At 37.7% G+C, this 16,496-nt stretch overlaps 1 protein-coding gene across 2 annotated transcripts in view; it reads right to left on the bottom strand.

Annotated features, from left to right (window-relative positions):
- RETREG1 (reticulophagy regulator 1) overlaps positions 1–16,496 on the bottom strand; it is a 70,124-nt gene that overhangs the window by 11,037 nt on the left and 42,591 nt on the right. For both annotated transcript variants that reach the window (XM_055800313.1, XM_055800314.1), the window contains exons 4-5: positions 2,776–2,902; positions 815–899 (exon numbers count right to left, since the gene is read on the bottom strand). In XM_055800313.1, the coding sequence (XP_055656288.1) occupies positions 815–899; positions 2,776–2,902 (212 nt within the window). The remainder of the gene's footprint in view (positions 1–814; positions 900–2,775; positions 2,903–16,496) is intronic.

The raw sequence follows: 16,496 nt of genomic DNA, 5'->3' as shown, positions 1-16,496 counted from the left end.
ACTTCTCTGGGCTACCTGTTCCACGACCCTTACTGTAAAAAATTTCTTCCTTATATCTACTCTGAATCTACCCTTTTTTAATTTAAAACCATAACCTCTTGTCCCACCAAAACAGACTCTGCTAAAAAAGTTTGTCCTCATCTTTCTTATAAGCCTCCATTGAGTAATGAAAGGCCACAATAAGGTCTCCCCAGAGCCTTCTCTTCTCCAAAGTTTGAACCACCCCAGCTCTCTCAGCCTCTCATCAGAAGGGAGATGTTCCATCCCTCTGATATTTCTGCAGCCCTCCTCTGGACCCTCTCCAATAGGTCCGTGTTTCTCCACAGCTGGATGCAGTACTGCAGTTGGGCTCTCACAAGAGTGGAGCAGAAGAGGACAATCACCTCCCTCGACCTGCTGGCCACGCTTCTTTAGATGCAGCCCAGGATATGGTTGGCTTTCTGGGCTGTGAGCCCACATTGTCGGGCCACGTTGAGCTTTTCATCCACCAGCACCCCCACATCCTTCTCAGCAGGGCTGCTCTTAATCCCTTCACCCCCAGCCTGTATGATACCGGGGGCTGCCCCGACGCAGGTGCAGGACCTTGCACGTGGCCTTGTTGAACTTCATGAGGTTCCCATGGGCTCACAGGCACCTCTGGATGGCACCCCATCTCTCAGGCCTGCCAACTGCACCACTCAGCTTGGTGTCATCTGCAAACTTGTTGAGGGTGTGTAAATATATACGAATAAGTAAGGAAATGCTCCCTATACAGAGACCAAATAATGAACAAACCACATACATAAATTGTGGCTGAAACAGAGACTGTACTTACGCAGGACATAGGAGAGGACAACTCCAGGAATGTAACTTCCCAAGACAGTGAAAAATGTACATACGCTGCAGACTAGTAGGCAGAACTGGCAAAAACATTAAAATTGTCCATTAACACTTCCACTGTTTAAATGTTTAGATCATTTTGCAAAAGAAAAATGCTGCACGCTAATTGAAACCTAGAATGCAGTGGAAAATTTAAGGTGCTTTTGCTTTTTGTTGTGTTTTTTTTTTAATTAGGAAGTAACTTTAACACTTCTGGTGCAAATAAGCATCACACAGTCCTCTGGCTAATTAAAACGTACCCCTTCTTCTACAGAAATATGCTATTTTTATTGATTTGCTGTGAAGTTTTAATAAGCTCACAATTATTGCTAAAATTTCTAGTAATTACTTCACTACACAAAGAAGGCTAAACAGCTGATATTCAGGGAAAAAAAATCAAATCACTCATTGAAATATTACAATGCATACTTGCTGCATGCTTACAAAGCAAAAAATCCTTCCTGTAAGTACAGTTCTCTCCTCTGTTGTGTTGCTTTGTGAAACCATTTTCTCTTATACGCTGCAAGCATTCTCTTGATGCTTGTTGGTACTCTAGCATTCCTGTTAATGACAAGACTGAGCTGAATTTTCAGTATCAAAAGAGATTTGGCCTCTGCTGTGACTGAGACAGAGCGCATCTTTCACAACTGTACAATGCTGAGTACAGAACTGATCTGTTGAGAAAGTTTACAGAAGGAAACCATTTGGGTTTTGTTAAATTGCAATAAAATGGTTAATTCAAAGAAATTTTGCACACAGCATCAGTGCCCAATTTGCTTGCAATTATAGCAATAAAATAATGGCATGGCTTCCAAAATGAGGTCAGAAAAAAGAAGGAAAGCACACGGTCAAAATTATCTTTTTAAAGTCAGTGTTATATGTATCTTAACATGCAGTTACTAAGTCATGTTACCACATGACAAAATTATGGGACTGTGTATACTAAAACCACATTTCCTTACCTCAATATATACCTACTTTTAAAAAATATCAGTTTATTATCCTGACCATATAACTTCTTTTTGTATACTTTATTAATCTTTGAAATGTATTTCATCCTGTTACTTGTCCATATTTTCAGTCTAAACTAATATTTGAGTGTGGTACTATATCCTATTTGCTAATTCTGAAAAGCCTGTTTTCAGGAAAGATCTTGCGGCAAAGTTAACTGAAAATTAAAAGAGGAGAAAAAGCTTCCTAATCTCCTTCTAAATTGTATTTAACAATACAAATATAAAAATGAAATCTTCTGTTGTCATGAGATACTTCTAAATTATTTATATTTTTCTTTGGAAAAGAAAGCTGCTTTGCTTTTCACTAGAAACTACGTAATGATATTCCTCCTATTTGGAAGGAAGAAACCTTACTCTTGCCTGCCTCTTCACGAACTGGGTTCTCCAGCTCAGTCTTCCCAGTAAAGAAACCCAAACCCACCAACTATGTCTGTATAGAAGAAAAATTATCACAGTAACGTAAGAAATTATCTTCTATCATGCAATACTTGTGCAACTATTCCTACTACAATTATTTGAATACTACAATTATTTGAATACTACAATTATTTGAAAAAAACCCTCCATATATACGTTCAGGAACTGTATACTTTTTCTGCTTTTTCAAGCTTTTATTAAATTGTGATGTTTTGAATTTCCTTTCCATGGAGTGACTGGTGAGGTTCCAGCAGCTGTAATGGGAGGGACTGTATTGCTATAAACTGTACCATGAGCTTTGCTCACTGACAAGCTACCTGTGTTCTCCACAGCAAACAGTGGCAGAAACTCACGACTGAATGTATTATCACGTGTATTTTATTTTTCATGGTTTTGCTTGCTTTGGGTGTTGTGTTGTTTTTTTTTAACTTACCTTGCCTTTTTATAAAACAGTATTGAACTGTAAATCTTACTTGGGAGTGCTTACCTTGCCAGGGTTTTGTTCCTTGAAGTGGGACATTTCTTGAAGAAATACAAATAAATTCATCAGTGTTTCTGAAATGCACTGATTTATTCTGGGTCTGTAGTCTTGCCTGGAACTGATGACTTTCCAGCTGAGTAAAACAAACACAAATACACAACAACTTTGGTTATAGCTCATACAAAAGTTGAAACTGGTTGAAAAAACATGTTGTAAAGCTATAGTCTTCAGTGATCCAATGTCTGCTGCTATGCTAAAGAAACCTGTGCTTGTTTCCACATATTTTATACTTACAAAATATTTTTTAAAAAATAAATATTATCTTGGCAGTAGCAATTCTCAGTCCATACAAGCAATTACGAAATAAATTACTGCTTGTTCATTCCAGCCATATGAAAACACTGAGTTCAAGGCACAGCTGTCATCTAAATTAAGCAACTGAACCCCAAACTTGTTTTTTAATAATTCTTTTTTCTTAAAAACAACACAGCACAGTAATTTTCATTGCCACAGGTTGGCCTGCATATTAATACGTTTAATTTCAAGCATACAATCTTTGTGCTTTTTCTTATCTATTTTTTGTCTTGTTTGCCAGACTGCCATGGTCCGTAAGAGACTGATATCCAACTTAGAAAAAAAAATAGCTCTTAAGGTTTTGATGCTTACATTCATTTCCTTACTGATTTTTTTATTTCTCTATTATACTGAAAGGACTGTTTCTAAAGCTTAGCTTTTTTGGCTTATTAGTGTTCAGTCCTTCTAACACAAATTAGAAACTTTAGAACAATTTGCTGCAAAACAGGAGAAAGCTTATCTATCTAATTTCAGGCTGATCAGTTTATAGGCAATATCCAGCTGAAATGATGACATGGTATATATACCTTTTTGGAGCAGACAAAAACATCTACAACAAAGATGCTTTAGGAAACAACAAATGAAAGGAAAAACATACACAGGCCAGTCGATGTCAAGTGAAGTGGGTACCAAGTATGGATGTACCACCATGCAAACCCTGAGAATCCAAAGGAAATCTGCACCAATTTTACAAAGTTATCTTTTGCATAATTCACTGCTCAGTACACACACAGCTTTGATCACAGTGAATGCAAGTAAACCATAAATAAGCCCACAGCCACTTTACCTGGATACATAATCCATTAGATTTTTAATGCATCACTGCATTAACAGTAAACATTTTTTCACAGGTGGATCACATTACAGGATAAATAAAAAACCACGTTATGAAAAAAGTTTGTGTGCAGCAATAAGGCCATAACATAGACTGTCAGATCAAACTGCCAGCTTCTTCTTCCAAGTAATTACTCTACTGTTTAGCTACTAAAACAGCACAAGGCCCTGTTCACAGTTGTTCTTGTTATTCAGAATGCAAATGCCCTCCGATAGCTCCCTGGGACAACTTACATTTTAGCAAGTGTCAGAAAGTGACTGATGAGATATTTGCTATTCAAACCTTACCCTGTATGAACTTGGGTTTTCAAAAGTAACATTTAAAATTTTGCTTTACTATTAGGAATAATGAGAGATAAAAATTTTTTTGTAGTGAATATATGACTTTAAAAAAATACTTCCTATCACCACTTGTAATGATACCTGCAGTGATTAAAAGCTTCAACATTGATAGATGCTCAACAGATTGCTTAGTCATTTCTGTTGGCACATACTGTAAAAATTACACGCCGTGATGAGCATTTGGACTTTCCTCAGTTGAAAGCTGGTTAGTAGGTAGCTCTTGTCTACCTTCTCTACCGAGGACACAACACATAACCTACCTTTGCTGCACTGTACTGTATTCACTTTGAGTCGTTCTTACTGTAAGGCACCATTATGTCTTAGGATACGAACTTGTTAATGCCTCTCATTTCTTGATATATGGAAAGCCATGTAGGTTGTAAATTTTTTGAACATGTTTGTATTTTTGTGAGCCACTGGCAATACTGATGCACATGTACAACAGCCTTGACGCCCTGAGGCTACTGAGACTGCCAGCTCAGGTGTTACTTTGGAGTTCTGTTCCGTGACAGATGTAATGGTGCATACTTAAAATTACAGTACTGCTTTCTAATTTGCTTTACACCTAACATTTTTCAAAACAGATGTAGATCCCTATACAGCAAGTTTAACCTACCAAAATAGGCTTATTTTTCCTCATAAATATTTTGCAGCTTCTTTAGAATTAGTTATAAACTTGCAGGAACCCATAGATTAAAAGTGGCCGTTCTGTTTTTCCAAAGTGCTTAAAAAAAATTTTGCTCCCTCATGTTATTTTTACTTCTTCAGCCTACAAAGCAAAAGTTTACAGTAATGTTTTTATATGGGCATGAGTTCACACCCCACTTGCACCAAGAACTGCAACGCAGTTCTTTCTAGTAAAAGCAACTGGTTTACTTACACAGCCCAAGGGAGAAAACGGCTGAAGGAAAAATGGATTTGAATTCTGGAAATTATGTACTTAAAAGTTACACGTATAATTGCACTGCACTACAAGAGATATATTGATTTTTCCTAAAAAGATAAACTTCTGACTTGCTTCCTTTTGCAGGGCTGGAACTATATGCTCATACTGCACTGGAAGGAAAGTGGTCTCTCACATGGCAGTATGCAAAATATACTAATATAGCACTAAAGGGATGGCTATTAAAAGGTTCAAGTGGCCTAAATTAGGCAGAAGCTTTGATCAATGAATCAGGATAGGAAGTAAAATAATGTAGTCCACACTGTCTACTGCATTATAACATCCAATGAAAAGTTTGGGATTACAGTATTAGCTCAGATTTCTGGTCAGAGATTAATAACAAAACTAGGCAAATGGTAAATATATATATAAATGTCTATTCCACTTTATCTTCCAACTGAAAAAAACCCCTCTATATTTTCAGTTGTATAACCCCAAAGATTACTTGTATTTTACAAACTATGATAAAAGGAGAAAGCGACTTTGAATTTAAAATCCAATGTCTCAGCAAGAAGAACACCAAACTTAAGTTTGCCTTAAAATCTTTAATTAACGTTTCAGTGAAACCCCAGACAACATGTCTGACATTCAATTCAGCAAGGTCTAAAGCCACTTTTTCTTACAATTATATAATCTTGTTCTCATTTCTCCTGAACACACAGGATAAGAAGATTTTGGGCTTATGTTGAATTTTATACACTTTGGTCCGACTGATTCCCACATTTAACTTTGCGAATTTTTACATACTTTTATCTAAGCCAGGAGTAAGTCTTCTCCCGCATACATGACACCCATTTTTATTCTACCTGGGAATGGTACATAACTTCTTTTCCATTAAACCTGAGCTTTCCTAATGTAATGGAGGTTAAATAACCTTCTCCCCATTTTCAGAGACAGCCTCCACAGCTTCATTTTTAATAGCAGGTCAGGAATAATTTTGGTGAAAAATGTCTAGTTAAACACAAACAGAGAAACGTCATCTTTATGCCTGTTTTTAACGACGGTACAGCAACCTCACCACGAGATGGCGCCACAGCAACACCGGTACCGGAGCACGGCTTGGCGCCATTTCATACGGGACATCAATGGCGCTCGTGGGGCATCCATAGTCAGTCTGTCACCTGCACAGCGAAGCGCTGAACATGACTGAAGGAAAAACTCGTATTTCAGCAGCAGTGACAACTGATTCAAGTTCAAAACCCAAGCTGTCGCCCTATACCTGACTTTATTATACTATTTATAGTGTTGCAGTAGTGTGATTTCCTCTTACATTACAAAATATTCGGGGTGAGGTGTTCCCCCCCCTGCCTCTGAGAATAAAAACCGTAATTTAAAATAGTGTACCTGAAATTTATAGAATGAGAGTCTCCTGTCTTGAACTAGGTGACTTTCCTAAGACAGAGAAAATGTGACGTATTTTCCAGGCACGCATGGCACTGCGTGCTGGTATTTGCCTCCAGCAGAGAATGTAAATAAAACCATTAAATAACTCATGGAGAACCCAGCAGGAACCCGCTGGGAGGGATTAGCAACGTTACACAGAATTTTTGTCCGCCTCCCATCCACACTAGTAATTCCAATTTGCATCCTTTCTGATAATTAGCAGCTTCAGAAAAGTAGTATACAAGGGTTTTGCCTTATGAGAAATGCAATTTTATGGATAGGCTACTCTCCTTACAGAAACATCACTTCCAGCTTTTGTAAACCATTCTGCAGCATTAGTAACAATTGAGTTGCCTGTTTATTCTAGTGCTGAAAACTATTATGACAGCATTCCGCATTACAAAACCCTTTTAGAGACTTTGCTCCTATCCTTTACTTAAAATTGTTGACAAAGCAGAACTTTGTGGAAGCACAAAGAGAGAAAATGGATAGGCCTGATACCTACTATCGAAACAGAGCTTTTGAAATACATAGGACAATTGTAGATAGTTGGCTTACTAACTTTAAGTTAACAGCAAAAAAAGGATGGGTGTGTGTGAAAGCATAAACTACAATAATGCAAACTACTTCCATACACACTAACCAATACAAAGACAATCTAAAGAGGAGATGCAGCAAGGCGCGCTGGGGTAAGTAACAGCAATTCAAAAGACGCAGGCAAATTACGCAGAAAAATGGCACATTTGCAGGGAAAGTTCTCTGGAGCTGCTTCTCTTCGCTGTTAATAATGCTTTCTTTTGCCAAGCTGAAAAGATGTTGAAGGTATGAGCTGCAGTGCAGATAAAATGTGTTGCTACATGCATTGGTCCCGTGGTCCACATGTGGTGTGCTGACAGAGAAGCAGCCAAGCAAGGCGAGTGGATGGCTCAGGTGAAGTTTGTTCCAGAACATTACAAACCCGCTATTAAGCTTGGTCCACAAAAGAACGCTTGGCAGTTTCTTGTAGGCCACCAGAAAATCGTAACACCTTTGTCAGTTCTGCTATAGCCACACTTTTCTATTTTACAAGGAATACCAGGGACTATTTCAAATCCTTGTTCTGAACTTGGGCAACTAGAGGTGCAAGAAAGTCAGCTTGCGGATCTTCAGCACGAAAATCAGATGCACATGCTGCCTCTTCTTGTTCACACCTACCAAGAACTACCAGCCCTGGTAACGCCTGTCCCTCCTGTCCCTTGTCCCCAGAGCCCACCTGAACAGCAGCACTACCCAGAGGCCAGATGGTTGGAACCTGATGAAGGGGGGTCGAGAAAGAAAGGAGATATAACATGTGGTTGTATGTACACAAAGATGGGAAGGTTATGTCATGCCCTTGTAGAAAAAGAAATAAACATTAGACCTGCATGAGATCAAAAGCTGACAGACACATAAAAATGCATACTCCATACAAATTCATTCTTCAATAATCACATTTAAAGAAAAAACGGGGAAAAAAGAATATATGTGAGGTAGATGATGAATGTGGAGTGCATGACTATGACATCAGTCAACTAAGAACATAAAAAACCTACTTCAGCACAGTATTAGTGGAGTTACAATACCTTAATAAATGACCTAAATGTGAACCCTATACTTCCTGCAGAAACAGCTTTTGGGGCTCCTGTCCAGGTGTCCTTTGGGGATAATAAGCAGCCAACTGCCTCTGAACAGCTTCAAAGGCTTTTGTGCATGATTTAGAAAGAATCCAGTTTTATGCTCCCATCACTTATCGTGAGTTTGATATTAAGTACGACACTTCTATTCTAAAATGACTGTCAATAAGATTGAAGGTGTTCAGAGAGAAAATTAATTACTCATATCCTTCTGACTGCCTACTGCATCATTTCTAAAACTGGGCAAATACATAAACTGTTACCTAGTAGCTGCAGAAAAAAACCAAACAAAACACCCTCCTGCCCCAGATGCTTCAACTCATCACAGTCACCAACTCTGGCCAGGAGAGTCAGTGGCATTACATTCTCTAAAAATGACTGATGGTATCATGCTCTCATTTCGTATCTAGACATCTGTTCAAGCAAAGCCCCGTCACATTTCTCTCAGAAAGGTCAGTAGCTCTCATGTTACTAGTTTAAAGATCTCTTCGTGATGTGCTGGATTTTTTTTTCATTATGTGTACACAGTTTCATATGTATCTTCACATAGATATGCTACTCAGAACTAGCAGTGACAAAGTACACCATGATGTGGTGGATCTGAAGGATTGCACCTACATAAACATCAACAAGGAGTCAGTAATTACAGAGCTTCTAAACTGTCTTGATTTCCCAACTGTAACCACACATACTTGAAACCTGTGCAGACTGTAATTTTAAGGGTAACTTACAATGTATTAGTCAAGGTGGAAGAGCTGAAAGTTATATTCCCAAAGATATGTAAACCAAAATACAAGTAATTTGGCTATTTTATAGTCTTTTTAAGTACAATCTAGAGCTTATAGAATGATGCGGCTGTAAGGGATGTGGAGATCTAAGGACAAACCCCATAGGCAACCAGGAGGTAAGTATGAAACGTGACCAAATGAAATGTGTAAACTATTAGCAAAACGCAGTCAAGCAGGTCTACCTTTTCAGAGCTTTCACAGGTCTCTGCTATGAGGAAAGCAAACACCACAGTGCAGAAGGGAGTGATTATAATGATGCAGTTACCCTTCTTTGAAACAAAAATTTTATATCTAAAGACCTATGCCAAAATATATTTTTAAATTTCTCTTCTAAATTATTCAGGTACAAAGAAAATAAATTCGCATTTAGATAAAAGTTTGTGGAAAACATTTTAAATGTTTTTTTTACATTTATATTTCAGGTGTCCAAATGAAAATAACCATCCCCCTCTCTCTCCCCAAAATATGAAGTACTGTAGAAAGCACATTTTACAGTTAAGTGTATTAAAAGTATCAATGCCAAACCCTCTGAAATCTACTATTGAACTGTGTGGTAGAAAACAATGCAATATTGATTAGCCTTATTGAATTACAAGTAACAAATCTGTGACTGTTAAGTGCGCTATGTGGAAGGGACATAATAGCAAGCACCACTGCACTCATAGCATAGCATCTTTATGACCTACGTAGCTAATTTAAAAGGTTATTATGTAGAACTGTGCTTTATACTGTGCCAGTTTGGGATCCTATGCAATCATCAGCTATACTAAAATAATTACATTTGACTCATGTGGCTATGAGCAAGTCAGTAAGACTTGCAATTTAAATGCATCACTGGGGCACCAGGTAAAATCCTGCTTCCTTCCAAGAGTTCCATGAAAGGATGCTGTACCACTGAAAGAACGAGGAACACAGGAAGCATCCACTGATACACTCCACTGTCAAACTTCAGGGAGCATCTTCATCTACATCCTTTTTGCCACAAACTCTACACACCTTTTGTAATAGAAATCTCTCCAGCTTGTAGATATCCATATGCATTTTGTTTCCCATTGCTCATCTACAGACCTACACAGGTTTACACTTTCACCAACATCTTAACACTGTGGCAAACATCCTTCAACTGACCACATTTGACATCTCTTCAACAATAAGGCTTGGGCACACTTGGAATCTCCAAGATACACAAAGTTAGATCTTGGTTTTAAAAGAGAAGCTGGAGAACGTCGGTATCAACCTTAAAGAGTAACTAACAACATTCCCCTTTAATTCTCATCTCTCCTGTAATTCAAATACATGATTTCTGAGAACTAAATTAATTTTGTTAATACCATGCAACACCGCTTCTCAAGCTTTCAAAATGTTTTCTTTCTGACCTCATCTGTCTTCATCTGACACTTGAATTTTGTTCTTTTTATTAACAGTGAATCAGTCCAATTTACTGGGGTTTTTTTTCCAGGGAAAAATGTGCAATAACAAGCTGAAAAAAAATCTTATTTCACAGCTTTCAGTAACATGCATGCCCTTTTTATTTCTTGACCAAAAATATTTTTCAGTAAGTATTACTGCACAAGAAATATGTTTAAATCATCAGCATTTGATGAGGCTGGATGTGTTTTTTCTGAATGCACTGCACAGCAGACTGGCCAGGATATGTGACTTTCAACAAAACATAATATAAGCAACGCTTCATCCCTGACTCCATATGCTTCTTGCATAGCGTGTTAAACCAAAATCATAGCGGTATTTTCTTCTCTTCAGCTGACATGAGAACATTTTACCACTGGCGTGCTACTCAACAATATCAATCCCTTAAACAAAGGGGTTTTTTCCTTATATTACTAGTCGAGAACAAACTTTTCAGACAGTGAAAGCAATTCTATTATTTTTAAAATATACCCAAGTGTTCTGCAACGAGATAGGGGAACTCATCTTGTCCTACAGGTTGCTTTAGGGATGGGGGGAAAAAAAAAAGAAGAAAAAAAGGAGCCATTACCACCAGGATTTTATTTTGGAGGGGATGTGTTCATTTCTTCTATTCAAGTGTAACACCAGTTGTCTTTTAAAGTCTTAATAAAAAGCTGTATTGTCTGTCTTTCTTTAGCTGATCAGATACAAACTGGTTAACTCCAACTTTTTTGAATGTGATCCCAGTACAGATGCCCCTCAATGTAGCAGACTGTACTAGATGTTGTCACCTTTTGATGCATGTCCTGCTAAAATAAACAAAATATACTCCAACTTAATATGGGGCATTTAATTGTCCAGCTCCTCTAGACAGATTCTTCTAAGCAAACTGACAGGTCAGCTTTCACAGCAAACCCCTCCTTTGACCTCTACTACTCTTGCCCAGCTCTCCTGAGAGAAACACCAGCTATTCCAGTTCGAGGTCATTCAAAACACAAAGTGTGCTCCAATAATCAAGTACTATTAATTCAAAGTCATGACTTAGCCAATAAGCACAGTTTTTTTTAAACGTCCCTTTGCATGAGAACTGAGTGCTTCAGTGTCACATAAATACTATTACAGACTTGCTTTCTGTTTAGCAAAGATGATAATGCTACTACTATGTGCTGTTAACCTTTTAACCAAGACAGTACAAGGGCTGCGATTTTCCAGGTCAGCTTCCTATTTGTGATAGAAACTGGTGATGTAAGAAAGACATTTTTATTGCACTATTTTTGTTCAGAAAAGTGAGGAAGTCTTGTTTCTGTCAACAGCACCATAAAGTTCTGTTTGCAGAACTTTAAGCAGCTCTGCCCAGCTGTTGGAAGTGATTCTTTTATTTTCCTCCTGCAAAGACAACTCTTTTAACCCTTTTTTACAAAATCAATTCATCTTTCTCCTTCAGCCTCCACATTCTTCAGCTGGGATACTCCTAGTTCAAGGCCTCTCAAAGTCAAACAGCTAGGTAAGATGAGCTGAGCATTCCTCGAGTTGCAGAGCAGCTGCACAAAAAAGGAAAACTGGATTTTATAGTGCCAAACAAAAAATACTTTTAACCTGCAAAAACATAAACACGACTTTTTGTGTAGTATACCAAGGCAGCTTTAACTCTTTGCTGTGCAGAACTTTGTTCTCACTCTCTTCAATGTGTTTTTATGTATTTTGTATAAGCAGGTGACCATTTAACCTCAATGCATTCGTGCACTAGTGAGAATTCCTGGCACGAGCTAACCACTTGAGGCCTACATTTGTGCACTGGATTCAATCATAAAAGGAAATCAAATACTTTCTGCTTTATTAACTAATACCAGCAGAAGAAACAAATATTCTTATATAATTACAAATCAACATGCTTTGAATAAGTAACACGCAGATTTGACTTTAAACTGGATCTCCATTTTTCTAAGCTAAGCACACACTGAGAAAGCTATTGCACTGTGAGATGGTAGTTAAAAATCAACCAGTTCAGAATCACACAGCTTTCTCTCCCATTTTTAGTCAAGTCATAAAAGGTTCCTGGCTAACAGTTTAGTGTGCCACCCTTTTCAATGATAGGCATGTGACAGCGATTAGAACAACACAGACATTATTCTCATAGAGGAAGTTATACATCAGTATCTCTTTGAAGCAACTACAGCCATGTCCTTCCACCACTTCAGGACCAATTATTCACAGTGCCTTCTACACATTCTTGACCACCATTCCATTCTTCTTGAGTTGCCAATCTTTAAATTTTTTTTTAAAAAAAGTAAATTATACCATCTTACACCAAAACCATAGGAGACTAGATGATAAAGAATTACTGGGGGAAGTACTGTCCTTATGCTAAATTGTTTTCAATCCTTTACCTTTGACCACATCTTTCCTCACTGTTCTTGATCTGCCACCACCCAGTATCATAAAACAGAAGATGTGAGCGTGTACCTGATCTATCTGACTCCTAGCTTTTTTGATAGCCTAAGAAGTATTTGTGCATATGCTCCTTTGCTTATTATACATTTAAATTCACAGTGTGACTAACAGACGATTGGCCAATGCCACATCTTTAACTATGACGTCATATTATTCATGAAATCCACTTGTGATGCAATGTTACATATTTTATGAAGTAGGACATGAACTTGAGAGAGGAGAGGATGTAAGAAGTATTCGTTTGCATCTGAGAAGGAGCTAGGAGGAGTGCAGTGTGCCGAAACTGAGCAGTGAACAAAGTTCATTCTACAGCTTCTACAAAAATACCACCACCCTCCTTTTTCAAATATATAAAGCAATAGCTTGGATTCAGCATGCCCTCAAAATTACCACATTATCTGTGCATTTACATAAATATCTCTTCTTTTATGACTCCAAAATGAATTGCTCCAGTCCAGTTCCCGTATTGCTCCAGTATAGCTCCCACAGCTCCTCCTTCTATTTCCCTCTTGTTTAACTTGGACCACGACCTCCACCGAATCGCATTAGCACTTCTGCTGGAACGTTCTCCAGTTATATCCTACTTGTTATGACCGTGACAAAGAAGAAAATTAATTTCAGAAAAAATCAGAACCTTTCTATTTTCTCAAAACTTTTTGCTCAACAGCAAAGACACTAAAGGATGAGCAATTACGATCAGGGTCAATTAATTTAATGGTAGTTTCAGAAATTACAAATGGGAAGAGTAGGCCCTGTTATGCATTTTCAGGTTACTGCTTTAGAAATGTTCATCCTTTTTGCCTAAAACCAACTAAAACAACACAACAAAAAAACCAACTTTAATTCATAAAAAACCAAAGTCTTAAGAGGGTTAGGCCTACTATTGCTTCTATTTAACTGCCAAAACTTAGTACAAGCCTTCATAGAGAAAGAATAGTGAACAAAGTAAATTAGGTATTACAAAGCTTTTATGTTTTGCATACCAGTTGCATCCTTTTACATACTGGTAAACGCTGCAGCTTCCCTCCCCGCCATTGAAATTTTTGGGGGGGGGGGGGGGGGGGAAAAAGTCAAAATTATTTTTCTTCTCAGCTGGTAAGATTTTCTCTCATCTTGACATCTTAGTTTGAAAAAAAAAAACCCCAAAAACCAACCCCTCAAAAACCGAAACAAAACAAAATGCCAAAAAGCCCCCCCAACACATTTTCAAGGAAGGACATGATGCATATCCTTTATAAAATTGATTCAAAAGAAAAAAAAAAGGTAACTCTGATCTGAGACCTCTTTTTTTAATGTGTCATGTGTATTAATGTTTTCCTGTATTAAAAATTATATAGTTTAACAAACTGGAGATTCAGCTACACATTTTTTAATGAATGGCAATTAACACTTTGGTGGCTATCAGTAATGAGTTAACGTTTCCTTAAAAGTAAAGAAAAAAAATGCTGCCTACTATACTTACTTGTAATCTATGTTATATATAGGGCACAACTTAGATCTCTGCAAACAGAAATGTATAGGTGACCCACCCCTGCAGAGACCCAATTATGCCACTGGGGATGGATCCATTCACCCACACTCACCCAGTTAGGTGACCATGCCTGAACATGCTGACCTACAACAGAGAACCAGAAACGTCTTGTGTGTGTCATCTATCTTACAGCAACACATTGACATACATATTGGAAAAACATCCACATAAATGTTCAAATTTAATCTAACTAGAAGAAAGTGGATCTGAAGCCATAATGAAATGCTCACTTCCGATTCTTGTAAGTTCTTAAACTTGCCTCTATAATTTGGCATTTTGTTAATTAACTTCTAAAAAGAAAAATTCTATTTCCAAATACATGGCAGGTGGGGTTTTTTTTTTGCAATATAAAATATTTCATTAACACGATTTTAGAGCCAACATTTTGATTAGCATCAAGCAGCAACTATGGAAGACTATGTGGACTTTAAGAAACCTAGATTATAAACTGTCATAGCCAAATATTAGCAACATCCACCTTTTCAGTATCTATTTTAAAATCTGTTTAGCTTAATTTAATTAATGCATTTGTTTCATAGGCAGGTGCTAGATCATATTTGAGAAAATAGTCTTTGTTAAATTGTTTTTTTAGATCCAACTACTTCCTTCTTGTCCTGACTATTGGTTTTACAAGATAATTAAGATAAAAGTTAAAACTTCAGAAAGACGGCATACCTCAAAGGGACACAGTGCCCTATTTCATAGTAATGAGTTATGGTTCTGTCAGTAATGTGGCTCCAACAAAACTATTTGTGTCTGACATTTGAGGCTTGTAAGTAGTCCCATGGTTGGGAAAAGTGACTAGGTAGAAACCACCCGGTATTTTCTTCCCTTCACCTTTAGTTTAAGAAATACATAAGAGCTGAACAAACTTAACCTCCATGCAGACATTAAGATCTAATACTACTCTCCGAAGTAGTCTTCGGTTAGCGTTAGAGGCAAACCCCTCAAGAATTAGATGATCTGTTACAACGCAGATAAAACTGATAGGCTGAGAACTCAGGAGTGGACACAGATTAATTACACATAGCCTGGGTCCATACTGCGCTGCACAAGAAGGCCGTCAGAATCAACGTACAGTACCTTTCATCTTGTCCCAGATCCTCACTGTCTGGCATTGCAGATGTAAAAAGGAATTAGCTCGCTCTCTCTACACCAATCTAGATAATCCAGGCAATGATCTTCTAGTCTGTTTTGTGTTTTAGAGGTGACAACCCAGGCACCTGTCCTGTTTGCTGCTGAGAAGAGTGCTCCTTGCTCAGAGAGCAAATGTTTACAAGACATCCTAAGTGCCTGCTGGTCTTGAATGAAGTTCAGAGCATTCAGCTTTGATTGGCCAAGGCTATAAATAAACAAGTCGTGACTCACCTCACACACTATGACAGGGTGTTTAGTAGCAAGCACAGCCAAGAGCAAAACAGTTTTGTTTTTTTTTTTTTTTCTTCTCATCATGTGAGGGAGAATCACCTCCCAGTTAGTACATTTTATTTTTCTGCTTTCACTGGAAAGCTTCCTCAACGTCTTCCATTTTTCCCAGGTGTAAGTGAGCAGCAACCAAAATGATAGGAAGCTAAATGACAAACTTTAAAGTAACATGCTTAAAAATATAATAGCAAAAATCTTACTCCAACTGTAAAAATATCCTTCTTTTTTTTACTCCCCACAAAGTATCAGTAACAAGCTATCAGAAGCAGCAAAGTTATTCTCCGTTGACTAGATTCACAAATGAAAAAAAATCCCACTAGCTCAGTGATCATTTTAAAATAGGGAATAAGAAGATGAGTTTTCAATAAAGATTAATTGCATTGTGTTTAAGTTCTGATTCCAACCTCGTCTGCCACAAGCAGTCTTAGCTATCACAGGGATAGCAGTAAATCGCACTGGAACAGTCCTCAAAATGAAAGTGTGTCAACAGGAGGAAATTTGCTGCCGAAATACTTCAAATGCCTCGGTGAACAACCGAAGGTGAACTGACAATTTTACTTACCTCCTATGGCTTTTTGCTGTGCGCACGACAGGGATTCTGTCACCCCAGTTACACC

Source organism: Falco peregrinus, chromosome 3, assembly GCF_023634155.1.
Source record: "Falco peregrinus isolate bFalPer1 chromosome 3, bFalPer1.pri, whole genome shotgun sequence".
NCBI lineage: Eukaryota > Metazoa > Chordata > Aves > Falconiformes > Falconidae > Falco > Falco peregrinus.
Note: the sequence above shows the minus strand (reverse complement) of the source record. Positions and strands in the feature narration are given on the sequence as shown.